This window comes from Oncorhynchus mykiss, chromosome 3 (genome assembly GCF_013265735.2).
Source record: "Oncorhynchus mykiss isolate Arlee chromosome 3, USDA_OmykA_1.1, whole genome shotgun sequence".
In the NCBI taxonomy this organism is placed as follows: domain Eukaryota; kingdom Metazoa; phylum Chordata; class Actinopteri; order Salmoniformes; family Salmonidae; genus Oncorhynchus; species Oncorhynchus mykiss.
The window spans coordinates 45,327,713-45,355,438 of record NC_048567.1 but is presented as its reverse complement, the minus strand read 5'-3'; the positions used below and the strand labels follow the sequence as shown (position 1 = coordinate 45,355,438).

Here is a 27,726-nt window from a genome sequence, read left to right as displayed (position 1 = left end):
TGGATACCATGAAATTGGGGAGAAAAAGGGGTAAAAAAAAATAGATAATATCAGTCAGTTAACATGACCTTCATGAATTATGAATCCTTTGTGCTTTTTTTAATTACAGAAATTCACCAAAAACTGAAGTTAGCTGATGTAGATTATCTCATAGAACAAAGCGTATGAGATCTCCAAAGCCTCGGTTTACCTTATTTTTGGAGTCTATCCCAAAACCCTACAAAAACTCCATTCACTTCGTGGTATCCAATTGGTTTTGTCCAACCAACCATGGCGGAGCTACTGCCAACAAAAAGATGGCATAAACTATTGCTCCCTATGCTACACACTCCAGCAGTGTCAGAGTGCGGCAGCCACATTCCTGGAATGCCCCCAGCCAGTCCCCCCCCGATGGGATTAATAAAGACAACATTCCTGGTCTCGTTCACACGCCACTAACCACACCACAGAGCCAACTCAGTCCGGACCCACCGGCTACAAACTACCAGGCAGACATACATCATTATATCATCTACTGCAGAATCCAGAACCCTTGCAATGGTGGGACTGGCACACAACTTTGCCCTTGCTCAGAAGATATGGTAACTGTCCTTTCATCAGTCTTTGACTAAAAACCAGCATGGCTCAAATGCTACATCTCAGATGGATCTCTTCCCACCAGCAGAAAAAAAATAAAAACTTGCAGAGTCACAATATCAAGATAGTAATTCACGTTGACTGAACATGCAACAGTTGTCTCAATTTGCCCCAGGTTTACACCAAATCTATAATAGTGTTCCAAGGTTTGTTTGATTTCTAATTCAATTGATGTTTGTTGACAACCGAATCGTGTATCAATCAAGACTAAACGTTTATCTGAAGTATTTGCCCCAGGTGGTTGAGTCTCCCTAAGAAAAAGACAATCCAATGGTTTCTTGCACCTCAGCAGTTAAGAACCCTAACACAGCATTGCCAATAGATCAGCCACAGACATCCAAACTATCAGACTGCTGAGTCACAAAGACACAGATGCCAGAAATAGCCAAGAGCTGGCTCACGTCAAGGTGACTATGGTCATGTTTTAGTTGAAGAATTCCATTAGAGGATTAAAATACAGTATGTGGAGAATTAATTTATGATCATTCAGGATAGGATTCAGACAATAATTTCACAGGGTTCACCGCCATCGACTACAGGTACAAATTGAGTAACTAAATCTGACACATTTACAGAAATCATGATCGATATGCATTATCCCTGTCAAATAAATATAAAAGAGTAAAAGTCATGCTAAGTGGCAGGTCACTGACTCCAAGTCCAAAGCACTGAATCCTGATGAGGCAGTGCCATCCAGTCGTAGGTTGATCCTAGATCAGCACGTACGGGGATGTTCTGCTTGGAGCATGTCTAACAGGGCTGAGCCAGACAGACACAGTATTGACTTTGCCCAATGCCAATGACACACCCAGTAATAAATGCTAATGAAAATATTGTTTCTCTCGCTCTCTCGAATGGATGGGTATTAGGCTTAACTTTTTTTAATACGAACACTCCTTAACCATCTTGTGTCTAGCCGTTTAAAAATATACTTTGCCTATATTCGCTTTGCTCTCCATTCGATAAGCTATGAATGTGACTGAAGGCTACGCTTCATTGTTTTATGCATGGCTTTCTCCTGAGCAAACAATCAATGTAACGGATTGCCATCTCAAAAAGATATTTGAATAGCCTAGAAACGTAAGACTAACAATGAGAGAGAACAAATAATATCAATAGCCTATAGAAAAATCAAATCACAAGTTTAATCAAGTTTACCATTAAAAAAAATATACATGTCAGATGTTGAGCTTAAATTTCACAGGCGAAACCATACTTATCACAAGGAATTATAATATTTGTCATCTAATGATTATAGTGGTTTTTATGCTAAATAAAAAAAAATCTAAAACTGCATCAAAAACCTGAGGAAATTCTCCAGAGTATTCACGCTTTCATTTCCAGCCATTCAAATGCATTCGAATTGATAATGCTGCAGCTGTTCCTGAGTCCAGTTACTGTTAAATGGACAAGGTCAGCATATGCCTCGCTGTTTTGCCTAGCTTTCTTGAGCCAATTTCATATTTTGCACCTGCGTATTGCCCAAACATGTTGTGTTGGTATTGCGTGGGATAAACTGTGCACATTAGGGCGTGTCTACACCATTTGGCGTTCGCATCCTGACAAATGGTCATTATTGCACCTGAAAAATGTTCTTAGTTGGAATAATGTAACTCATTGCTTTGGAGGGTTTGAAGTAGTGATGGGGGACAAAAAAACAATACAGCTACATATAGTGATCTTTTTCTTGGACGATATATCGATATTTGATCACACAACACAACCGTTGAAAAGTTTGGGGTCACTCCCTTTTTTTATTTTTTATTAAAGAATAGACTGGTGTTATATAGTACCGGTCAAAAGTTTGGACACACCCACTCCTTAAAAATATATATATATATATTTTCTACATTGTAGAATAATAGTGAAGACACCGAAACTATGAAATAACACATTTGGAATCATGCAGTAACCCCCCAAAAAAGTATTAAAAACAAATAAAAACATTTTAGATACTTCAAAGTAGCCACCCTTTGCCTTGATGACAGCTTTGCACATTCTTTGCACACGCCCCAGTCTGACAACTCCAAGCGGACTGTCATGTGCCTTTTACTGAAGGTGGCTTCCGTCTGGCCACTCTACCATAAAGTGGTAGACTGTCTGACTGCATCGGTCCTTGGGCTCCAAACCGATCAAAATGTAGCATGCAAAAGGTCAGAAAATGGATTCAGTTACTTTCTTCCTAAATTACAAAAATACCTATTATTTTGTGACAACTGATGCGTCCTCTCCTTCAATGACGAACTAAGCATGTAACTGTGTTGACAGTCATTGATCTACAAGTCATTTTGCCTGCCGAACAACCCTAGGGAATATCAGTAGCCTAGTCAAACTGTGCACTGTGCCCAGCATCACGCGCTGACCAAACGCAAGGTGGGCGGCCTATTCCTGATCTTGCACATCTGCGCTGCACCTTCAGCATTAAAATGCTAAAATGGCTTGCGTGATTTTAGGCTGGGTTAGTTGAGTGACAACTTATGTAATTTGCTAGGTCATCGTCATCAATGCTCTGTTGAAAACTCTGTTTTACAGGGATTAAAAGTAAACTACCGGAGAGACACAGCTCTCATCTGGCTATTCCTACTGAATGGGCTTACAATATAATTTATTTGAATTCTTCAGGTTCACCATCAGCATTAGTCATGGTAACAATCAGTGTATATGGTCATTCTTTGATATAGAGGGTAACGTTGACCATTTCATAACGACTAATCACTTTTGCGAGGCACATTGCATGGCCGAAGCTGGAGAAAAGAAGCTTGCTAAAAAACTATCAAATGGTCAAAACCATTTGATTTTCAGATGGGGGTGAAATCCCACATTGTGATATTATATATTCATTGGCTATGTCATAGCTAATTTGTAAACAATATTGATACATTACTTGCTCAAACACTTAATGTGCAGAAGAAAAACAGACAGGGCAGAGATTTTTTTAGCAATGGCAATTTCTTAAAAACACACTACAGTGTTGTTTGCAATATGTCCGTTTTTTTCCCCCACCACAACAGACAATTAACTTACACAATAGGAAGTAAAACAAACAAAAGATCGAAACGACGAAAACCACGACTCGACGACTAAGTGCAAACGCAGAGGCCCGGTTACCAGGAAACGGAAGGTGTTTTGCTTTTAATTTGACCAGCAAGCGGTCACTTGGAAGTAAACGCATTCAACCATCTGCCGCTGTGACTGCTGCATACGTGAGGGGACCTTTGCTTCAAAATATGGGAGGGAAAAAAAGCAGGGGCATGTAGAAAGTGCTAGGTCGGAGGACGTGTCCTTTCTTGGAACAGGGGCCCAGGTTATTTTACACAGGCACTGCACTAAGTGCCTCTCTCCCCCCTGGAGCATGGCTTAGGGCAGGATGTGTTCACACCGGACTGGCATGCTTCACTTCCTCCCTGGGTCCTGTTTGGTTCCTGCCTGGTTCTTCCTACAGTACCATGGGCCACAGGCCATCGCATCCACCATCCACACATCTACATCTCACTCTGACTCATCAAGCTCACGTGTTACAACAAGTATTGGAGATTGCCCATTGTGTTTGTGATGCTTTATGAAATTAGATATGTATAAGGAAACAATGATAAAATATTTGGCTTTAATATCCTAAAAGCTTTTTAGCTGTTATATGTCTGACTCAGAAGTTGACAATGTTACGTAAAACTCATACTCTCGGTAATTGTACCAGAGATCAATCTCTTACCCAACAGATGGGTGATGGTTTAGCAACAGATGTTAGGTCAATAATGTCAGCGTCTAGATTAGGCTACAGTGGATGGATGGCCTGCTAATCGACCGGGCCTGAGAAACTATTCCAGTGTGTTTGCCCATCTGAGGACGAGGTTGCCTGGGCGCAGGCTTGAGTGTTATTCTTTTAGAGTGAATGAGAGAGAGAGACCCTGTATTCAGAATTAGAACTGCTGACGCAGGCATTCTGCTTTAAGGCTACACACAGAGGTCTGAGAACACTTGCAGTAGAAATGCAGTGGATTAAAATGCACTCCACCTCTAAAACGGGAGATGTGGACAAGCTTTCTGACATGGTCATAGACAGATGAGGGAAGTGCAAGTAAACTTTACTGTAGGGCCGGGATGATACCAGTATCACGATACTCGTTGGTATCGTGTCAAGGAAACAAAACAAATCAGATTTAACTTATTTTGTAAAACAGCCCTAATGTTGCAAACAAACATCATTGTTGTCATCGAGTCAATTATTTATTTTCCAAGCCATAGCGCACAATATTTTACATACAGCAGGTTTTTAAAAAGGACCAAAGTTCTCGGTCTGCTTTGTGTTTTAATTTTTCCCATGGAAAAAAAGATTGCGATACTGGTATCATCCTGGCCCTATATTACTGCATATCATACTTTCCATACTTCTGTGGCCAATAATACTTTTCCTTTGAGCTGGCCCAGGCAAAGGCCAATTGGGGCAAACAATTTCAACAAACCCTAAATAGCCACCATGTGTCCTAATACACACGTTGTTATTATGGACCACGCCATTCCTCCAATGGAAGACTTTGGGCATTATTACATTTGCGCAAATCCACTATGAGCAATACAGAACAAAACGTGCACCAATGGCCACTCTGCCAACACTCCTTCCTCGCATCATTTCCCTCCATTATGGCTTCCCCATTAATGCCACAATCCTCTATTCTTACTCCTGTTCTCTGGGGCTTTCACCACTTCCTTCCCTCTTTCACTGACGCGGGTCCCCGGGCCCCTGCGGAGATCGGGTTCCAAAAGCTAGGACTCAGAAGTGGCTGAGCTCACCACCGCCACACTCCACTGTAAATAACTCTGCTCACCTGACCCAGCCTGCCACACCTCACTTAATGCTTTAATGACTGGTTTCATTTCCAGTCTAAGCCTCTGACTTCGCCACTATTGTGTTGTGAGTTTATAATGACAAATTGCTCTCTGAGATGTTTCCCAATAGCGGAGAATAGTAGCGGAGAATAGTTTCTGTGTTGGGAAATAAATAATTGTGCATTCTGTGTAGTAGGCACGTGTTCGGATTCTTGCATGTTTTAATGAATGTACAAAATGGGTCTGTGCAAATGTTGTCTGTGTTTTTATGGGTTGTATGTGATTTTACACTATGCCAACTTAACTGGTTTATTACTTCCAGTAGAGGGCATGCAGGGTGACTCAGGACTAACGGCTTTATCCCCTCATCTTTAGTACTGTAATAGCTTCCGGTCCTGTAGCATAAATCTAGCTTCCTACCTAGCCTAATCTCTTACTATAAATGGAATACGGGTCACATCATGGCGGAAGGAACCAAGGGAAGCAAACGTAAACACAAACACACACACATATTAAGCACTGCATGAGCTGTAGGCAAGATGGCAACCAGGCTAGATGGCCTCTAACTGCATAGCTATCCACTGAGTCTGTTGGTGGAAAAAAAGAGGGGAAGAGGAAAAAAAAAAGAAGAGGGAGCCTCTGGGGATGCCAACAAAGGCCAGTCTAGTCTTCACACTTAGTTGTCTCTCACACAATGAGCAGTGTGTGTGTAGGCCCGCTGTCATACACACTCCTCTCATTAGGCGAAAGAGCAGCAGTCCACCAGTCAAACCACCCCCCTGACCCGGCTAGTCTACAGCATCCTGGGAGAACTGATACTACGCTAATGCCCTTCACTACACAGAACCGTACAGCTCAGTCAAGCAATCTCCACCAGAGTACATTTTTGGAACAAAAAATGTTCACTGCTGAAGAGGATTACTCGACTTGATTCAATAGTCTGAAGAATATCCTGTGGGCCCAGTCATTCCGAGTAGTTTTTGTGGATCTCTTTGAGAGAGCACATTGAGGAACCTGGAGGAGGTTTGTTCTATTTAAAACTTACTTAGGTATGTTGTTCCACCAATGTTCAGGTTGACTTATTTGAGCCCCCGGGAAGTTAGTGACCTAAACTACTCACCCAGCTATGCCGGCATAAGTGTATCCTCTACAGATATGACTCAGGGCTAACTGTGTGGGTACGGCACAAGTTTGTATAGCACAAGAGTGTATACGGCAAATTATGAACGCTTACACAAATGTGTATTTAAGTGTACATAGTGCAGATAGCCCCAGTAAGACTGCCATTCTGCTCCAAGGCTCTTATCCTGTATCAATGCTCTGTAGTGGACAAGTACTTAGCCAGGCTGATAAGGAGAAATTACACTGACCTTTCTGGTGCTACAAACAGTACTGGGAGAAATACAAATGTTGGATGTTTGTCTGCTCATAAGAAATAGCCATTACACTGATAGGAGAATGAAACCATTAGATAAGCATAGCAAATTCTAACCAACAAGTGTTGCTTTTATTTAATCCATTTTAAAATAAGGCTGTAACATAACAAAATGTCTAAAAATGGAAGGGGTCTAAATACTTCCTGAATGTACAGTGCCTTGCAAAAGTATTCATCCTCCTTGGCATTTTTCCTATTTTGTTGCATTACAACCTGTAATTTAAATGGATTTTTATTTGGATTCATGTAATGGACATACACAAAATAGTCCAAATTGGTGAAGTGAAAAAAATAACTTGTTTCAAAAAATGTCAAAACGGAAAAGTGATGCGTGCATATGTATTCACCCCCTTTGCTATGAAGCCCCTAAATAAGATATTGAAACCAATCACCTTCAGAAGTCAAATAATTTGTTAAATAAAGTCCATCTGTGTGCAATCTAAGTGTCACATGATCTCAATATATATATATATATACTGAGATCATGTGACACTTAAATAAATAAAGTCCATCTGTGTGCAATTTATTATATATATATTTTCAGAACCGGTGTGTGTGTGTGTGTGTGTGTGTGTGTGTTATATATATATATACACACACATATACATATATACACACACACACACACACACACACAGGTTCTGAAAAGCTCCAGTGTCACTAAACATGGGGCACCACGAAGACCAAGGAGCTCTCCAAACAGGTCAGGGACAAAGTTGTGGAGAAGTTGGGTTGGGTTATAAAAAAATATACGAAACTTTGAACATTCCACGGAGCACCATTAAATCTATTATTTTAAAAATGGAAAGAATATGGCACCACAACAAACCTGCCAAGAGAGGGCCGCCCACCAAAACTCACAGACCTGGCAAAGAGGGCATTAAATCAGAGAGGCAACAAAGAGACCAAATAAAACCCTGAAGGTGCTGCAAAGTTCCACAGAGGAGATTCGAGTATCTGTCCATAGGACCACTTTAACCTCTCTGGGATATGTGGGACGCTAGCATCCCACCTGGCCAAAAGCCAGGGAAAATGCAGAGCGCCAAATTCAAATTAATGAATATAAAAAAAATCATTAAATCACACATGCAAGATAGCAAGTTAAAGCTACACTTGTTGTGAATCCAGCCAACATGTCAGATTTCAAAAAGGCTTTTCGGCGAAAGCAAACGATGCTATTATCTGAGGATAGCACCTCCGCAAAACAAAGAGAGAAACCGTGTTTCAACCCTGCAGTCGTGACACAAAACGCAGAAATAAAAATATAATTCTTGCCTTTCCTTTGACAAGCTTCTTTTGTTGGCACTCCAATATGTCCCATAAACATCACAAATGGTCCGATTCGATTAATTTGGTCAATATATATCCAAAATGTCAATTTATTTGGCGTGTTTGATCCAGAAAAACACTGGTTACAAATTGCGGAATGTGACTACAAAATATCTCAAAAGTTACCTGTAAACTTTGCCAAAACATTTCAAACTACTTTTGTAATACAACTTTAGGTATTTAACGTAAATAATCCCCAAAAATTTAAGATGGGATGATCTGTGTTCAATACTGGAAGAAAACAAACTGTAGCTAGCTTTCTGGTCACGCGCCTCTAACAGTACACTTCAAGTGACCCTCGTTCAAGATGGCTGTACTTCTTCATTACACAAAGGAATAACCTTAACCAATTTCTAAAGACTTGACATCCAGTGGAAGCGATAGGAACTGTATAAAGGTCCCTTAGAAATCTGGATTCCCATTGAAAAGAGAGTAACCTCAAAAAAGAGAGTAACCTCAAAAAAGAGAGTAACCTCAAAAATAATAATCTGAATGGTTTGTCCTCGGGGTTTCGCCTGCTAAATAAGTTCTGTTATACTCACAGACATGATTCAAACAGTTTCAGAAACTTCAGAGTGTTTTCTATCCAAATCTTCTAATAATATGCATATCTTATATTTTGGGGGTGAGTAGCAGGCAGTTGAATTTGGGCATGCATTTCATCCGGACGTGAAAATACTGCCCCGTCACCAAGAAGTTTTAAGCTGTACACTCCACAGAGCTGGGCTTTACAGAAAAGTGTCCAGAAAAAAACTATTGCTTTAACAAAAAAATAAGCAAACACGTTTGGTGTTCGCCAAAAGGCATGTGGGAGACTCCCCAAACATATTGAAGAAGGTACTCAGATGAGACTAACATTTAGCTTTTTCCCCACAGTGAAGCATGGTGGTGGCAGCACCATGCTGTGATGTTTTTCCATCGGCAGGGACTGGGAAACTGGTCAGAATTGAAGGAATGGTGGATGGTGCTAAATACATGGAAATTCTTGAGGGAAACCTGTTTCAGTCTTCAGGAGATTTGAAACTGGGACGGAGTTTCACCTTCCAACAGGACAATGACCCTAAGCATACTGATAAAGCAACACTCGAGTGGTTCAAGGGGAAACATTTAAATGTCTTGGAATGGCCCAGTCAAATCCGAGACCTCAACCCAATTGAGAATCTGTGGTATGACTTAGATTGCTGTACACCAGCGGAACCCATCCAACTTGAAGGAGCTGGAGCAGATTTGCCTTGAAGAATGGGCAAAAATCCCAGTGGCTAGATGTGCCAAGCTTATAGAGACATACCCCAAGAGACTTGCAGCTGTAATTGCTGCAAAGGGTGGCTCTACAAAGTATTGACTTTGAGGGGGTGAATAGTCATGCACGCTCAAGTTTTCCATTTTTTTTGTCTTGTTTCTTGTCTTTTTCACAATGAAAATATTTTGCATCTTTAAAGTGGTAGGCATGTTGTGTAAATCAAATTATGCAAACCCCCCAAAATATATTTTAATTCCAGGTTGTAAGGCAACAAAATAGGAAAAATGCCAAGGGGGTGAATACTTTGCCAAGCCACTGTACTTTACAAAATAGTTTAACCTGCCAAGTGTCTAGTCTTGCCTTCTAGGAGCTAAATCCTAACATGAGATCTGCGCGCCATCTTTACCCAGATGCTGCTGTTGCTGACAGCTAATCACCCCATCCGCCTGCAACATGCACCACACAAACTCTTCTCATCTGCTTTTTCTTTCGCATCTCAGTAACCCATTTTTGTTACATAAATGCAATGTGCCGAGTCTAGGGAGTTTGTGAATCTGCATTGACATGCGTTGCCTGTGACGCAGTGGATTTTAGTCAAATCCATGAACTACATTTATAGGAAGTTGCTGCGGCTACGATAAAAATGAAGAAAGCGTTGGCATTGGGGTAAAATGCCACCATTGAGGCCTGCGGTTTTCTGCCTTCATTAGAAAATGAAGTACTGTCCTTGTAAGCCACATGTGACGCACATGTTGAGGCTGTGAGAGAGATGTCTGTCTGTGGAGCCAGCAATCCCCCTTTAAAAGAACTAGTGAGCATCACTGACTCATTGCATCACTGACTCATTGCACTCCTGATTCAGAGGGGCTGGGTTAAATGCGGAAGACACACTTCAGTTGAAGGCATTCAGTTGTACAACTGACTAGGTATCCCACTTTCCCTTTCTCTCTGTCAACAGTGACAGAGAGAAAACTCTGCAACTTCAGTATCATGCACCACAAACCAGCTACTCAACCCCATCAGAACTCACATTACAGATTATTTTGAGGGTAGAGCTCTAAAAATAGTTAGTCTGAGGTCTGAACCGATGTTATATTTATAACAGTTGCAGTATTTTTATGGCCCTAGTTCAGGGGTCTCCAACCTTTTCTAGCATGAGAGATATGTATATATTTTAAGTATTATGTCACAAGCTACAAAAATAAGCACATTCTTCTCCTCTACCCTGAAACTCTTCCCCTGGTCCTTAGGGTACAAGATATGCGTTTTCTGTCAATATACCTGGTATATACATTTGTGTTATTTGTTTCCCAGATAAGTTGTCCTGATACGACCCATACCAGCTCACTGTCTGTCAACTGATTTAACTTGTAATATACGCTGGCTCCTTTCCTGTTGCAAATTTATTACGGGGAACGTATACATTTCCCAAATTGACCTTCTCCTGTAACATACAGTATATATGTAACACACGTAAGCCCTTTACTATTGCCCTTCCAGTGGTTAATAAACAACTCTAAGGGGGCCCCATAAAAATCAGCAGTTCTTTTGTTTTATTTTTCCTGCCATTTTATTATTTATTCTGAATATAAACAAAAACTGATGTTCTGCATCATGTCAATGCTTAAATCACAGACCAACTTTGAGGTCTAAAAAAAAACTACCACAGATTTTTTTGGTGCAAGTCCCCTTTCATTGTGCATTAATAACCTCTACAGGATCGGTGTCCCCTTGCGGGACGGTTGAGCTAACGTAGGCTAATGTGATTAGCATGAGGTTGTAAGTAACAAGAACATTTCCCAGGACAGAGACATATCTGATATGGGCAGAAAGCTTACATTTTTGTTAATCTAACTGCACTGTCCAATGTACAGTAGCTATTAGAGTGAAAGAATACCATGCTATTGTTTGAAAAAAAGGGTCCGATCCTTTACGCAAGAGAGGAATGTGTTGGTCTAGCGATGTTTCTGCATTAAGGCCTGTTGCTTTGCAGCACTTGTCATGGCAGAGTTTGCAAAACAATGAACACCCAATTGAAACAAATAATCTATATATTCCTGTCAGGTAAGCCTACTTTACAGTTAACATTTAATTGAGAAGATTTTGGGGTAAAGAGTTTGTCTACAAGACGGTTATCATTACCGTCGCTAACTGGCTACATCCGGAGTAATAGACAAATGTGTGCACCAAACAGACAGACGGGCAATACTTCAAGAAATTAATTGGCAGATATTGTGTCAAGTTTGGCTTTTTAAGCCAATAGTTGCTAACCAGGAGTGGAATAATGTCCATGTGGCTTTGATTGAATATTTATTTTATTTAACTAGACAAGTCAGTTAAGAACAAATTCTTATTTACATTAATGCCCTAGTGGGTTTACTGCCTTGTTCAGGGGCAGAACGACAGATTTTTACCTTGTCAGCTCTGGGATTTGATCTAGCAACCTTTCGGTTACTGGCCCAACACTCTAACCACTAGGCTACCTGCCTAGTAGCCAGGAGCTTTATGTTTGACAGTTTGCGGGAAAAAAAAAAGCATTTACTTTCAAAATTGCTTGGCGAGCTACTTATAGATGGGTTCTTGGGGCATGTTCAACCCCAGAGAGAAAACTTAAAATTTGCCATATACCACAGTTTAATTCAATACCAATGAGATTCCAATAGAGTAACTACAAAGTAACTAGACTAGCCTATATGACTAATACCAAACTGTTACTTTACATTACCTTTCAAGCACTGTAACGTGCTACTTGACTGTCTGCAACAAACAGTCACTAACTTCTTGACTGCACCCTCTTTACTGTACAAGTCGTAGAACGGTATTTGCTTTAGTTCCTCCTGTTCTTTCCAGATTTCAATAACATCCTTGCCTCATGAGGTCACCTCAGTAGGATCCAACGGTACACGTGAAGCTTGCTCTATGTACTGCAACTGTGAACAGTTGGAGCAGTGAGGAGCATGCTCATATGAGTTCACTATAAAACATCCACATAGCACTGACGTCATACCTTTCTGACATCATATCCCTCATGACCCCCCCTGCTAATAGTAATACCATGAAAACAAACATACATCCCACTTTTAACACCTCTCTCTCCCCCTCTCTCTCCCCCCCTCTCTCCCTGCCCCTCTCTCTCTCCCTCCCCCTCTCTCTCTCTCCCTCCCCCCATAGTCTAACTAGACGAGGACTGTGTGCATTGATTTCCTGGGGATGAGCCTGGTAACATGACCTAGGCCACGAGTAAGGTTCCCGGCCTGAGGTGGAACGGACCCCTCAATGGGAACATCCCCTCACTGTGTTACAGCAGCAGCAACAGTAGGCGAGTGTGTGTGTGTCTGTATTTAGGCCAGGCAATCCCCATATTTACAACACTGATATGCAAGTGTGTGTCACCTGACACTGGCACTCAATAGATCAGGCGTTTATACTGTTCTTATGCCCCCAGCAGCCCATCCCAGCCCACCCCCAACATGCTTATCAAACACACATCTTGTGTCTGCCCTCTCAACACACAAGAAGAAATGAGGACACTGATTAAACGCATCACACACACTGGTTTACAGGCATTAAGAAAGGAAAAAAATGTTCTTAAGATTAGGCATTAACTTATTTATAACCGCTATACAAACGGTCAGTCAAGAACACCTTGTGCCCTCTCCTCCCAATACGAAACTTCAAATAGAGTGTCTACTTCGAGATAAGTACATTACAATTCCTCTTTGGCTATAGATAAACTATGGTACCAAGTAGTCTTTCATATGAGCACATGCTGTTTCACAAGTCGTTGGTGGTGAGTCATTTAAAAAGGTTCAGTATTAGGTGAAAGGTAGTGGAGAGAACAGTAGATTGACGCCAGTGTGGCGGTAGCCTACAACGCATTCTTTAGTAGTGAGTCATGCTGGAAAAGGCGTTGCATAGGGATCTCCAAAGATGACCTAAGTCTGTCGGCTAATACCCGAAAGCTACTTTCCGCTATGACTCCCATTCTACATGTCGAAGTATGTGTATTTCCACTCTTTTTGTAAGCTTCTTAATTCAAAATGTACCTTTATCGGGAGTAGGCCTTGCCTATCATGTCACTTGTTTGCAACCTGGGGTCACGGAAAAACACAATTTTGCTGTTCGGCAGTAAGATAAACAACTTTTTCTTTCTGTGGACTGTGTTTATGGAAAGAGAATGACAATTGACATTCCTAAGGTGCCATGTTCACAAAGTCAAAGCCAGTCTTGGACTGGAGCCATTTGATAACAGCTATGTAGCTATGTTAGAGACCCAAGACTACCTTTATGTAATGTTGTCTCGCTTGTTGTGATGTGTGTTTTTTGTCCTATATTTTTAATTCGTGTTTTTGAATTTTTAATCCCTGCCCCCATCCCCGCAGAAGGCCTTTTTTGCCGTTTGGTAGGCCGCCATTGTAAATAAGAATTTGTTATTTAACTGACTTGCCTGATTAAATAAAGGTTTAAAAAAAATACAAAATACCAAAACAAATGTACACTTCCACGAGGGAAATAAACGTGGGCGCGCTTAGAGGCCTTATCAAGGTAAGTACGCTACACTGTGAGAACTGAAAAAGTGGATACTGTGAGAACTGAAAAAGTGGATACACGTGTGAGAACGGTTGTTATTTGACGTAGAATTAACGAGCCCCTAAGTTATTTTATCACCAAAAGTGTATTACATGTTTATAAGGACAGTATGGCGGCAGGTAGCCTAGCGGTTAGAACATTGGACCAGTAACCAAAAGGTCGCTGGTTCGAATACTTGAGACGACAAGGTGAAAATAAATCTGTCGATATACCCTTGAGCAATTCACTTCACCCTAATTTGCTCCAGGGACACCGTACTACTATGGCGGACACTTTAAAATAACATATTTTTACAAGCATTTAGTTACACCCGCAATAACATCGGTAAAATATTTGTAAGCGACCATTAATGTAACGTTATTTGATTAGAGTGGCTTAGCCCAGGAACGTGACTGGCTAGCTAATGGAATAATTAGCCTACGCTTTGTAATCAAATGGAATAAAAACCCACCAATAGGCGCGCCTTGTTCTAAAAATAATAGCAGGCTACAGGCAAATATTCATAGGCTAGTTTAGACTATGACAAATTCTACAATTTGTTGATAATGTGGAGCCCACCCAAATGCCTTCAACTTACTTCTCCGCCGCTGCTTCTTTGGCAGTCTCATCTTTCTTCTCCTGGTCGGTCACCGGTATAGCACTTTCAGTCACAGGTATAGCAGCACCTTCGGTCTTCGTGCAGTAGGTCCGGGTCCCAGGTGCGGCGCAAAGCAAAGGGCGGTGGACACCGGCATGGAGAAGCTTCAATTTGAAGCTGACTTGGACATCAAGAGAGGCGTTGCTGGAGCAGTAGTGGATTGGTAACGACGTTTTATTTCTTGTAATACCTGTCAAAGGGCGCTTTAGGTTGGATTGAAACAACTCCTTCAGCACTGACGAAAACCTAAACTGTAACATTTCAATCCTTTCGAGCAAGTTGAGAAGAATGTCTGCCTGAAAAAAATCCTAAAACCCGAAATTGAAAGATAGGCACTGTACCACGTTAACATTCAGCGTGGGCAATGACTAGCACTGTAATGTACTGGCGTTGTAAAATGAATAAAATCCCTTATCTTACGCCCCCTAAACATCCAATTGGTGGAAGTGTCTTTATGGCGGATTGGCTGGTCTTGGTTTCTATCATAATTTTGTCTTGCATCATTTCCTCTGACGAATTGCGGTTCCCTAGCGGCGGGAAATATTTTAATTATTGAAGGGCATTGATGAAAGTTATTGCGCGTGCCGAATACCGATTCATTTCCCAGAATGTATGTGAAACTTTAATCACACTATTCATAAAACACGTCCCATGTGGAGGTCATTCAGTTTGTCTAGAACATGTTATGGTAGCTAGGTCTAGCGTAGCTTTAGTTGCTCTTTTAATTTGAACTTAATCTATGGATATTTTGAAAGACTTTCAATAAAACATAGATGATGAATGGAAACAAATGTACATTATCTAATGATATTCTAATGATGTAAGCCTACGCTCAGAAGTAAAACATAAAAGCACAGCTATTATCATTCAAACATGGAGCAGTAGCAAATCATTCTAATCAAATTAATGAGTTGTGACAACAAACCCTTGTCTACTGGGAGAGACAGATTGATGCAGGCTCTCTCTCCCCCAGCTGGACAAATACAGTGTCAGTTCCCATCCTCAACCTTGGAGTGTGGCATACTTAGATTTACATTTTAAATTGGACAATACTCTGTCAGCACCAAAATATCTTAGGAATTTATTGGACGGTCTTGTTGGCTCACTGTTAAAGTGCTGTGTGAGAAACAGAGAAGAGGCTTCTATATTGTTCAGTCAGCCCTCTCATAGAAGGAAAGGTTGACTGGCATTTCACTGTACTTGTGCACGTGACAATAAAACATGGCTGAATAATGAACAGTATGACCTTGATGACCATCCTATACATCACACATTCTCTCAATTACGTGACATTGGCTGGATTATTCCCACGAGATCATATTCCTGCTGATGTATTATATAGCCTTGCCTCTTGCTGTGACGGCCAGGCAGCGCCACTGGAAAACACTACATGCAGATGAGGTGCCCATATTAGGAAATTGGATTGCAGACCGTTTTAGGGCAATGCCGCTTATCACTGATGGCTGTAGAAGAGAAAAGGGGAAGGATGGCGAGATGGAGAAGCACTTTACTTTCAAAAAAAGTGTTACTGTATTCTCTCCCCCCACCACACACCTTTCTCACTCATTCTGTCTCTCTTCAGTGTGCAATAAAGTGCACTTCCTGTCTAGCTACTATCAGTTGATCAGCTGATATAGTGAAAGGTAGTGTTGGAGTTAAGTTCTCACAGTGCCAACTCGTCACTGGGTTAGAGTCTCATACTATGTGGGCTGGAACACTGCATGAACCATTATAATCCACCATAAGGGTGTATATTTTACTACCTTGTAAAACCTAAGATCAACTAACCCATTTCTGTCAATGGAGAGAGTAAGGGAGACATTGTAATTGGGTTTCCTTTTGAAAGAGTACTCTCACACTGACACCATGAGCTCTTTTTCTTCTCCGGTTACAGAGATCTGAGGCATGCGTCACATCCGTTCCTTTTCTAGAAATATCTCACTCCTTTGCCATTAAATTCTTTCAGAGGGTGCCCCTAAATGGTATGTATGTGATTAGAGGCAAAAGGGTGCCCCCTCTCTTTTAGAATAGGTACTGCAATTACTTACATTACTAAATGTAGATATTGTAATGGTCTCGCACTGCCATCTCACATAGAAATGTGCATATATCTATAAGCACACTGTTATAATCCTGATTCAGATGACCATCCTACCCATGCTAAACTACGGCAATGTAATTTATAGATTGGCAGGTAAGGGTGCTCTCGAGCGGCTAGGTGTTCTTTACCATTCGTCCATCAGATTTGACACCAATGCTCTTTATAGGACACATCACTGCACTCTATAAACTGGTCATCTCTGTATACCCGTCGCAAGACCCACTGGTTGATGCTTATTCATAAGACGCTCTTAGGCCTTACTCCCCCCTATCTGAGATATCTACTGCAGCCCTCATCCTCCACATACAACACCCGTTCTGCCAGTCACATTCTATTAAAGGTCGCCAAAGCACACGCATCCCTGGGTCGCTCCTCTTTTCAGTTCGCTGCTGCTAGTGACTGGAACGAGCTGCAAAAAACTCAACCTCTTCATTCAAAGACTCAATCATGGAGACTCTTACTGACAGTTGTGGCTGCTTTGCGTGATGTATTGTTGTATCTACCTTCTTGCCCTTTGTGCTGTTGTCTGTGCCCAATAATCTTTGTACCATGTTTTGTGCTGCTACCATGTTGTGTTGCTACCATGCTGTGTGGTCATGTGTTGCTGCCTTGCTATGTTGTCTTAGGTCTCTCTTTATGTAGTGTTGTCATGATGTGTTTTGTCCTATATTTTTAATCCCAGCCCCCGTAGGAGGCCTTTTGGTAGGTCGTCATTGTAAATAAGAATTTGTTTAACTTACTTTCCTAGTTAAATAAATATAATGCTACAATGGTTTTTGTAGCAACTACACTATACTCCCCCCCTCCAACTAGTCAAATAGTGTTAGTACCCATCCTCAACCATGGAATTTGGCATACTTAGATTTACATTTTAAATGGGACAATACTCTGTCAGCACCAAAATATCTTAAGAATGTATTGTACAGTCTTGTTGGCTCACTGTTAAAGTGCTGTGTGGGAAATAAAGAGGCCTCCTGTACTCTCTGTTCACCCATGACTGCGTGGCCAAGCACGACTCCACCACCATCATTAAGTTTGCAGACGACAACGGTGGTAGGCCTGATCACCGACAACGATGAGACAGCCTATAGGGAGGAGGTCAGAGGCCTGGCAGTGTGGTGACGGGACAACCGCTCCCTCAACGTGATCAAGACAAAGGAGATGATCGTGGCCTACAGGAAAAGGAGGGCTGAGCACACCCCCATTCTCATCAATGGGGCTGTAGTGGACCAGGTTGAGAGCTTCAAGTTCCTTGGTCATCACATCACCAACAAACTATCATGGTCCAAACACACCAAGACAGTACGACCACACCTATTCCCCCTTAGGAGACTGAAAAGATTTGGCATGGGTCCTCAGATCCTCAAAAGGTTCTACAACTGCACCATCGAGAGAATCCTGACTGGTTGCATCACCGCCTGGTATGGTAACTGCTCGGCCTCCAACCACGAGGCACTACAGAGGGTAGTGCGTACGGCCCAGTACATCGCTGGGGCCAAGCTTCTTGCCATCCAGGACCTCTATACCAGGCAGTGTCTGAGGAAGGCCCTGAAAATTGCCAAAGACCCCAGCCACCCTAGTCAGACTGTTCTCTCTGCTACCGCATGGCAAGCGGTACCAAAGCGCCAAGTCTAGGTCCAAACAAAAGGCTTCTTAACAGCTTCCACTCACACGCCATAAGACTGCTGAACAGCTAATCAAATGACTACTCTGAATATTTACATTGACTCCCCCTCCCTTCAACCCTGCTGCTACTCGCCATTTATTATATGCATCTTTACACCTACCCCTACCTACATGTACATATTACCTCAACTAACCTGTACCCCTGTATATAGCCTTGTTATTTTTGCCCTTTTATTTTGTAAATATTTTAAGAAAAAATTGTTAACTGCAATGTTGATCAAGGGCTTGTAAGTCAGCACTTCCCGGTAAGGTCTACACTGGTTGTATTTGGCACATGGGGAGGCAGGTAGCCTAGTGGTTAGAGCGTTGGACTAGTAACCGGAAGGTTGCAAGTTCAAATCCCCGAGCTGACAAGGTACAAATCTGTCGTTCTGCCCCTGAACAGGCAGTTAACCCACTGTTCCTAGGCTGTCATTGAAAATAATATTTTTTTCTTATCTGACTTGCCTAGTTAAATAAAGGTAAAATAAATTTAAAAAATCTTCAAATTGTCAGCACAACCAGCAGTTCCCTCTTCTTGGGATCATTTTCCTCCTTATCGCTGCAGATCAAAGTGTCACTGAGGGCTGTCATGACATGTTAAATATGTAATATCCACTTTAACATCATCCTCTCTGAAAACAACACTCTGCTCCATAAACTGTTCATTAGTGAGCATCTGAAAGGTCAAGAAGACACCATCTCCTCAACCACCTTGGTGCTGGAGAAACCGCCACTGGCAAAAATGAAAGGGGACATTCACCCAGAGATGGGAGTTGATGGCCACTGAGATTATGTCGTTCACCTTTGACACGTCCAGGTGAGTTTCATGAAGTGCAGGTACGTGTAACGATGGTGGCAGGTGTGCGTAATAATGCATAAACTGGTGACGACGAGCGCTGGAGAGGGGGAGTGGGAGTAGACGTGACAGCTGCCGCTTTTGCAGACCTTCAGGCTTGTGCTAGATGATCTCCTTTCAGAGACTTAACGGATACTGGAGATATCCGTACAAAACATAGAATTGCAGGGATTATGACCTCCAGGATGGCTTTGGATATAAACCGTACAATCTCTATGCACATTTCTGCAAGCAGTGCCTTTATCACATGTGGGACAGAATCAATGTAGATAGATTACTCATAGCCGGGCTCTGCAACCAAGCTCCTCAAAGAGATACTCATCCTTAAAGAGGCACTATACAGAAAATCACTCTGTCATTTCCAGGTTTCTAAGATTCTAATAGTTCACCTAATTTCAGTTGACAAAACAAGCAAGTATAGTGGAGGGAGTCATTGTACCATTTAATCCGCTGTGAAATATATTTTCCTTAACCAAAAATATTATATATTCAGCTGTTTGAGCTGGTGTACAAAACCTAAATTAAAACATGCAAAATCAAAACTTATCAACGGGAAGCATAGAAATAGTGCACATAGAACATATTTACCACTTCTTAGACTTGCTTTCAGTGAGAATGACAGATCTATTACACACATTTCTATTTGGATTTGGTCAGGTTGCACAAAAAGTATATTGATGCACCTGTGTCAATGTAATAAAAAAATAAAAAATCCCTATCAAAATTAATCAGTTTGGCCTCCCGAGTGGTGTAGTGGTCTAAGGCACTGTACCGCAATGCTAGCTGTGCCACGTGAGATCCTGGTTCTGGTGCATGCACACTGACACGGTCGCCAGGTGTACGGTGTTTCAAATCAAATCAAATTTTATTTGTCACATACACATGGTTAGCAGATGTTAATGCGAGTGTAGCGAAATGCTTGTGTTTCTAGTTCCGACAATGCAGTAATAACCAACGAGTATTATAACCTAACAATTCCCAACAACTACCTTATACACACAATTGTAAAGGGATGAAGAATATGTACATAAAGATATATGAATGAGTGATGGTACAGAACGGCATAGGCAAGATGCAGTAGATGGTATCGAGTACAGTATATACATATGAGAAGAGTAATGTAGGGTATGTAAACATTATATTAAGTGGCATTGTTTAAACTGGCTAGTGATACATTTTTTACATCAATTCTTCCAATATTAAAGTGGTTGGAGTCGAGTCAGTATGTTGGCAGCAGCCACTCAATGTTAGTGGTGGCTGTTTAACAGTCTGATGGCCTTGAGATAGAAGCTGTTTTTCAGTCTCTCGGTCCCTGCTTTGATGCACCTGTACTGACCTCGCCTTCTGGATGATAGCGGGGTGAACAGCCAGTGGCTCGGGTGGTTGTTGTCCTTGATGATCTTTATGGCCTTCCTGTGACATCGGGTGGTGTAGGTGTCCTGGAGGGCAGGTAGTTTGCCCCCGGTGATGCGTTGTGCAGACCTCACTACCCTCTGGAGAACCTTACAGTTGTGGGCGGAGCAGTTGCCCTACCAGGCGGTGATACAGCCCGACAGCATGCTCTCGATTGTGCACCTGTAAAAGTTTGAGTGCTTTTGGTGACAAGCCAAATTTCTTCAGCCTCCTGAGGTTGAAGAGGCGTATGGGTGGACCAATTCAGTTTGTCCGTGATGTGTACGCCAAGGAACTTAAAACTTACTACCCTCTTCACTACTGTCCCGTCGATGTGGATAGGGGGGTGCTCCCTCTGCTGTTTCCTGAAGTCCACGATCATCTCCTTTGTTTTGTTGATATTGAGTGTGAGGTTATTTTCCTGACACCACACTCCGAGGGCCCTCACCTCCTCCCAGGAGTACAGGAGATGGCTCAGAACGCACCCTTGTGGGGCCCCAGTGTTGAGGATCAGCAGGTTGGAGATGTTGTTATCTACCCTCACCACATGGGGGCGGTCCGTCAGGAAGTCCAGTACCCAGTTGCACAGGGCGGGGTCGAGACCCAGGGTCTCGAGCTTGATGACGAGTTTGGAGGGTACTATGGTGTTAAATGCTGAGCTGTAGTCGATGAACAGCATTCTCACATAAGTATTCCTCTTGTCCAGATGGGTTTAGGGCAGTATTCAGTGTGGTTGCGATTGCGTCGTCTGTGGACCTATTGGGACGGTAAGCAAATTGGAGTGGGTCTAGGGTGTCGGGTAGGGTGGAGGTGATATGGTGCTTGATTAGTCTCTTTAAAGCACTTCATGATGACGGAAGTGAGTGCTACGGGGCGGTAGTAGTTTAGCTCAGTTACCTTAGCTTTCTTGGGAACAGGAACAATGGTGGCCCTCTTGAAGCATGTCCATAAACGCACCAGCCAGCTGGTCTGCACATGCTCTGAGGACGCGGCTGGTTATGCCGCCTGGGCCTGCAGCCTTGCGAGGGTTAACACGTGTAAATGTTTTACTCACGTCTGCTGCAGTGAAGGAGAGTCCGCAGGTTTCCTCTGACACAATGGTGTGGCTGACTTCCGGGTTAAGCGGGCATTGTGTCAAGAAGCAGTGTGGCTTGGTTGGGTTGTGTTTCGGAAGACGCACAGCTCTCAACCTTTGCCTCTCCCGAGTCCTTACGGGAGTTGCAACTACCAATTGGATACCATGAAATTGTGGTTTAAAAGGGGTAAAAGTCAAATATATATATATATATATATATATATATATACTGTATATTATTCCATCAGTTAAAGCTAGATGACTGTTTTTGCATGGGCTTTGTCTCAATCCACCTCATTCGCCTATGTCGGCCTTCCGCATCTGTGGTGGAAAGTGGCAGAGCTACAGCGCTCTTTGTCAGACCAGGAGACATTCTGAAAATCGGTCTTCTCACAAAGACATCTGTAGTGTCCGAAACGGTTGGACCTACAAACTAACGACCCCCACAAGTGTCACCGGATTCATCTAAAGGAAACCATACATACTGTATCAATGGAAGTATGGAGGTAGTTTTGTGCCAACAAAAAGAAGGGGTCAAATATATATACAGTATCTCCTAGATATAGGACAGACACTTCAAAACCTTATACCTAATGATTTATATTTGGACTGTCTTTTTTGCCATTGATGAATGTATTATTCAATGCTTTTCTATGGGCTATAGTAGTAAAGGCCAAATTCAATATTTTATCAAATAATAAAGATTACTTTAAGAGATTAAGGGATTTACAGGGTCCATCCTGCCAACTCTTAATTGCCTCCATTGCATCCTTTTTTTTTTTACCACAAGAAAGCACACCAACACACATAACAATTAAAAAATCATTCACATGACGTTGCATACTAATACTACAACAGAAGTTTGGACATACTCCTCAGTAATTTATTTTCAGACACTGGATGATAATCGGGTTGAAAGCATGTCAAGAGCCCTGGTCTGACAGGCCTTTGAGACACTCACTCTGGTTAATTTCATAACATTGCCACTGGTGAGATATCCTCTGAACTTCCATCCCAGTGAATTCCACATACAGTGCCTTGCGAAAGTATTCGGCCCCCTTGAACTTTGCGACATTTCAGGCTTCAAACATAAAGATATAAAACTGTATTTTTTTGTGAAGAATCAACAACAAGTGGGACACAATCATGAAGTGGAACGACATTTATTGGATATTTCAAACTTTTTTAACAAATCAAAAACTGAAAAATTGGGCGTGCAAAATTATTCAGCCCCTTTACTTTCAGTGCAGCAAACTCTCTCCAGAAGTTCAGTGAGGATCTCTGAATGATCCAATGTTGACCTAAATGACTAATGATGATAAATACAATCCACCTGTGTGTAATCAAGTCTCCGTATAAATGCACCTGCACTGTGATAGTCTCAGAGGTCCGTTAAAAGCGCAGAGAGCATCATGGAGAACAAGGAACACACCAGGCAGGTCCGAGATACTGTTGTCAAGAAGTTTAAAGCCGGATTTGAATACAAAAAGATTTCCCAAGCTTTTTTGCTACCTGCACCTACCCGCCTGTCCAACATCACTACTCTGGACGGCTCTGACTTAGAATACGTGGACAACTACAAATACTTAGGTGTCTGGTTAGACTGTAAACTCTCCTTCCAGACCCATATCAAACATCTCCAATCCAAAGTTAAATCTAGAATTGGCTTCCTATTTCGCAACAAAGCATCCTTCACTCATGCTGCCAAACATACCCTTGTAAAACTGACCATCCTACCAATCCTCAACTTTGGCGATGTAATTTACAAAATAGCCTCCAATACCCTACTCAACAAATTGGATGCAGTCTATCACAGTGCAATCCGTTTTGTCACCAAAGCCCCATATACTACCCACCATTGCGACCTGTACGCTCTCGTTGGCTGGCCCTCGCTTCATACTCGTCGCCAAACCCACTGGCTCCATGTCATCTACAAGACCCTGCTAGGTAAAGTCCCCCCTTATCTCAGCTCGCTGGTCACCATAGCATCTCCCACCTGTAGCAGGTATATCTCTCTAGTCACCCCCAAAACCAATTCTTTCTTTGGCCGCCTCTCTTTCCAGTTCTCTGCTGCCAATGACTGGAACGAACTACAAAAATCTCTGAAACTGGAAACACTTATCTCCCTCACTAGCTTTAAGCACCAACTGTCAGAGCAGCTCACAGATTACTGCACCTGTACATAGCCCACCTATAATTTAGCCCTATCAACTACCTCTTTCCCAACTGTATTTCATTTATTTATTTATTTTGCTCCTTTGCACCCCATTATTTTTATTTCTACTTTGCACATTCTTCCATTGCAAAACTACCATTCCAGTGTTTTACTTGCTATATTGTATTTACCTTGCCACCAAGGCCTTTTTTGCCTTTACCTCCCTTCTCACCTCATTTGCTCACATTGTATATAGACTTGTTTATACTTTATTATTGACTGTATGTTTGTTTTACTCCATGTGTAACTCTGTGTTGTTGTATCTGTCGAACTGCTTTGCTTTATCTTGGCCAGGTCGCAATTGTAAATGAGAACTTGTTCTCAACTTGTCTACCTGGTTAAATAAAGTTAAAATAAAAATAAATTAAAAAAACATCCCAAGGAGCACTGTGCAAGCGATAATATTGAAATGGAAGGAGTATCAGACCACTGCAAATCTACCAAGACCTGGCCGTCCCTCTAAACTTTCAGCTCATACAAGGAGAAGACTGATCAGAGATGCAGCCAAGAGGCCCATGATCACTCTGGATGAACTGCAGAGATCTACAGCTGAGGTGGGAGACTCTGTCCATTGACAACAATCTGTCGTATATTGCACAAATCTGGCCTTTATGGAAGAGTGGCAAGAAGAAAGCCATTATCCATAAATGGATAATGGATAAGAAAGCCATATCCATAAAAAGTGTTGTTTAAAGTTTGCCACAAGCCACCTGGGAGACACACCAAACATGTGGAAGAAGGTGCTCTGGTCAGATGAAACCAAAATTGAACTTTTTGGCAACAATGCAAAACGTTATGTTTGGCGTAAAAGCAACACAGCTCATCACACTGAACACACCATCCCCACTGTCAAACATGGTGGTGGCAGCATCATGGTTTGGGCCTGCTTTTCTTCAGCAGGGACAGGGAAGATGGTTAAAATTGATGGGAAGATGGATGGAGCCAAATACAGGACCATTTTGGAAGAAAACCTGATGGATTCTGCAAAAGACCTGAGACTGGGACGGAGATTTGTCTTCCAACAAGACAAAGATCCAAAACATAAAGCAAAATCTACAATGGAATGGTTCAAAAATAAACATATCCAGGTGTTAGAATGGCCAAGTCAAAGTCCAGACCTGAATCCAATCGAGAATCTGTGGAAAGAACTGAAAACTGCTGTTCACAAATGCTCTCCATCCAACCTCACTGAGCTCGAGCTGTTTTGCAAGGAGGAATGGGAAAAAATTTCAGTCTCTCGATGTGCAAAACTGATAGAGACATACCCCAAGCGACTTACAGCTGTAATCACAGCAAAAGGTGGCGCTACAAAGTATTAACTTAAGGGGGCTGAATAATTTTGCACGCCCAATTTTTCAGTTTTTGATTTGTTAAAAAAGTTTGAAATATCCAATAAATGTCGTTCCACTTCATGATTGTGTCCCACTTGTTGTTGATTCTTCACAAAAAATACAGTTTTATATCTTTATGTTTGAAGCCTGAAATGTGGCAAAAGGTCGCAAAGTTCAAGGGGGCCGAATACTTTCGCAAGGCACTGTATGTGAAGGGACCTGTGTGCAAAGCAGAATTAAAGAAAAACTGAATCCAAAAATCTTTGACATAGTCCCCCCAAAAAATCACAGCAATCAAGTTTTCAAGATATAGTGCATTCGGGAAGTATTCAGACCCCTTGACTTTTTCCACATTTTGTTACGTTACAGCCTTATACCCCATGCGCAGCCCTCACCTGCCCACTGTCCCAAGGGGCGTATCTACGTACCATCTGTGTGGGACGATCTCCTCGCCTGGGCACACACATCACCTGTGTCGGGGGGCACCCAGATATGGCCCGTATTATCGACTGTCTCTCCGCCAAGTACTGGTGGCCCACCTTGGCCTGGAACATCCGGGTTTACGTCTCTTCCTGAGCACAGAGCAAGACACCTAGACACCTCCCCTATGGCGAACTCCACCCGCTGCCGGTTCCACAGCAACCCTGGTCCCATCTCTCTATGGACTTTGTCATAGACCTTCCACCATTGGAGGGGCACAACACCATCCTGGTCGTTATGGACCGGTTTTCCAAAGCCCATCCTTTGATTCCTCTGCCTGGTCTCCCTATGGCCTTGCAGACCGCCGAGGCTCTCTTCTCTCACGTCATCCGGCACTACGGGATCCCAGAGGACATCGTGTCTGACCGTGGTCCTTAGTTCACCTCCCATGTCTGGAAGGCCTTCATGGAACGACTGAGGGTCACGGTCAGCCTCACCTCCGGGTACCATCCCCAATCAAATGGGCAGGTGGAACGGGTAAATCAGGAACTGATTACCTTTGTAGTTACGGTCAGGACCAGCAGGGGAAGTGGGCTGCGTTTCTGCCTTCGGCAAAATACACACAGCACTCCCTCTGTCACTCCTCCACTAACCTCACACCCTTTCAGTGTGTTCTAGGATATCAGCCGGCCCTTGTACCTGAGTCAGATCGAGACTCCTGTGGTGGACGATTGATTCCGGTGCGTCGAGGAGGTATGGAACACTGCGCACACCTGTCTCCAGCGTGTTGTCCTCCGGCAGAAGGCGCAGGCCGATCGTCACTGCAGTGTGGCCCCGGTCTTTCACCCCGGTGACAGGGTCTGGCTTTCTACAAAGGGCGTGCCCTGCCGGAAGCTGAGCCCGCGGTTTGTGGGGCCGTTCAAGGTCACACCAGCCTTCGCTTTGGCTCCCCCTCCTGTCCAGCTCAGGCATTCAGCATTGCCAGCCTTCTAGCTGCTGCCGAATCTACTGCTGGCAAACGCACTTCACTCCTCAACCCCAGACTTGTCTCGTCATCATTACACACACCCGGTTCCAATCCCCACTCTAGCACTGTATTAACACTCCCTCTGCCATTTGTCTTTCTCGATCATTGTAAATGTTACTTGTTTTCAGAGAGGAATCTCGCCTATTTCCTGAGTACTTTATATTTTGCACTTTGGGTTCGCTCTCCGCCTTTTTGTTTATGAAGATATATTTTGTTTTATCCCGATCTATGGTGCTTAAATAAATGTAGTAATTCTAAACCTGCGACTACTCCTCTCGACACCAGTGACTCTCATGAGGACCGCCACAGGAAAAGGAGACCCAGAGTTACCTCTGCTGCAGAGGATAAGTTCATTAGCGTTACCAGCCTCAGAAATTGCAGCCCAAATAAATGCTTCACAGAGTTCAAATAACAGACACATCTCAACATCAACTGTTCAGATGAAACTGTGTGAATCAGGCCTTCATGGCCGAATTGCTGCAAAGAAACCACTTGCTAAAGGACACCAATATTAAGAAGAGACTTGCTTGGGCCAAGAAACACGAGTAATGGACATTAGACAGGTGAAAATCTGTCCTATGGTCTGATGAGTCCAAATTTGAGATTTTTAGTTCCAACCACTGTGTCTTTGTCAGATGCAGAGTAAGTGAACGGATGATATCCGCATGTGTGGTTCCCACCATGAAGCATGAAGGAGGAGGTGTGATGGTGTGGGGTGCTTTGCTGGTGACATTTAGTGATTTATTTAGAGTTCAATGCACACTTAACCAGCATGGCTACCACAGCATTCTGCAGGGATATGCCATCTGGTTTGCGCTTAGTGGGACTATAGTTTGTTTTTCAACAGGACAATGGCCCAACACACCTCCAGGCAGTGTAAGGGCTATTTGACCAAGAAGGAGAGTCATGGAGTGCTGCATCAGATGACTTGGCCTCCACAATCCCCCGAC

The 27,726-nt window shown here is 42.6% G+C and overlaps 1 protein-coding gene across 7 annotated transcripts in view; it reads right to left on the bottom strand.

Moving 5' to 3' along the window:
- The window catches only part of glsb (glutaminase b), a 59,173-nt gene extending 44,063 nt beyond the window's left edge, over nucleotides 1–15,110 (bottom strand). For 2 of the 7 annotated variants that reach the window (XM_021596986.2, XM_036974230.1), the window contains exon 1: nucleotides 14,632–15,110. In XM_021596986.2, the coding sequence (XP_021452661.2) occupies nucleotides 14,632–14,951 (320 nt within the window). In that variant the 5' untranslated portion in view covers nucleotides 14,952–15,110. The remainder of the gene's footprint in view (nucleotides 1–14,631) is intronic. The other 5 variants (XM_021596982.2, XM_021596983.2, XM_021596984.2 and 2 more) reach the window with 3 other exon arrangements.
- Nucleotides 15,111–27,726: the final 12,616 nt, after the last annotated feature.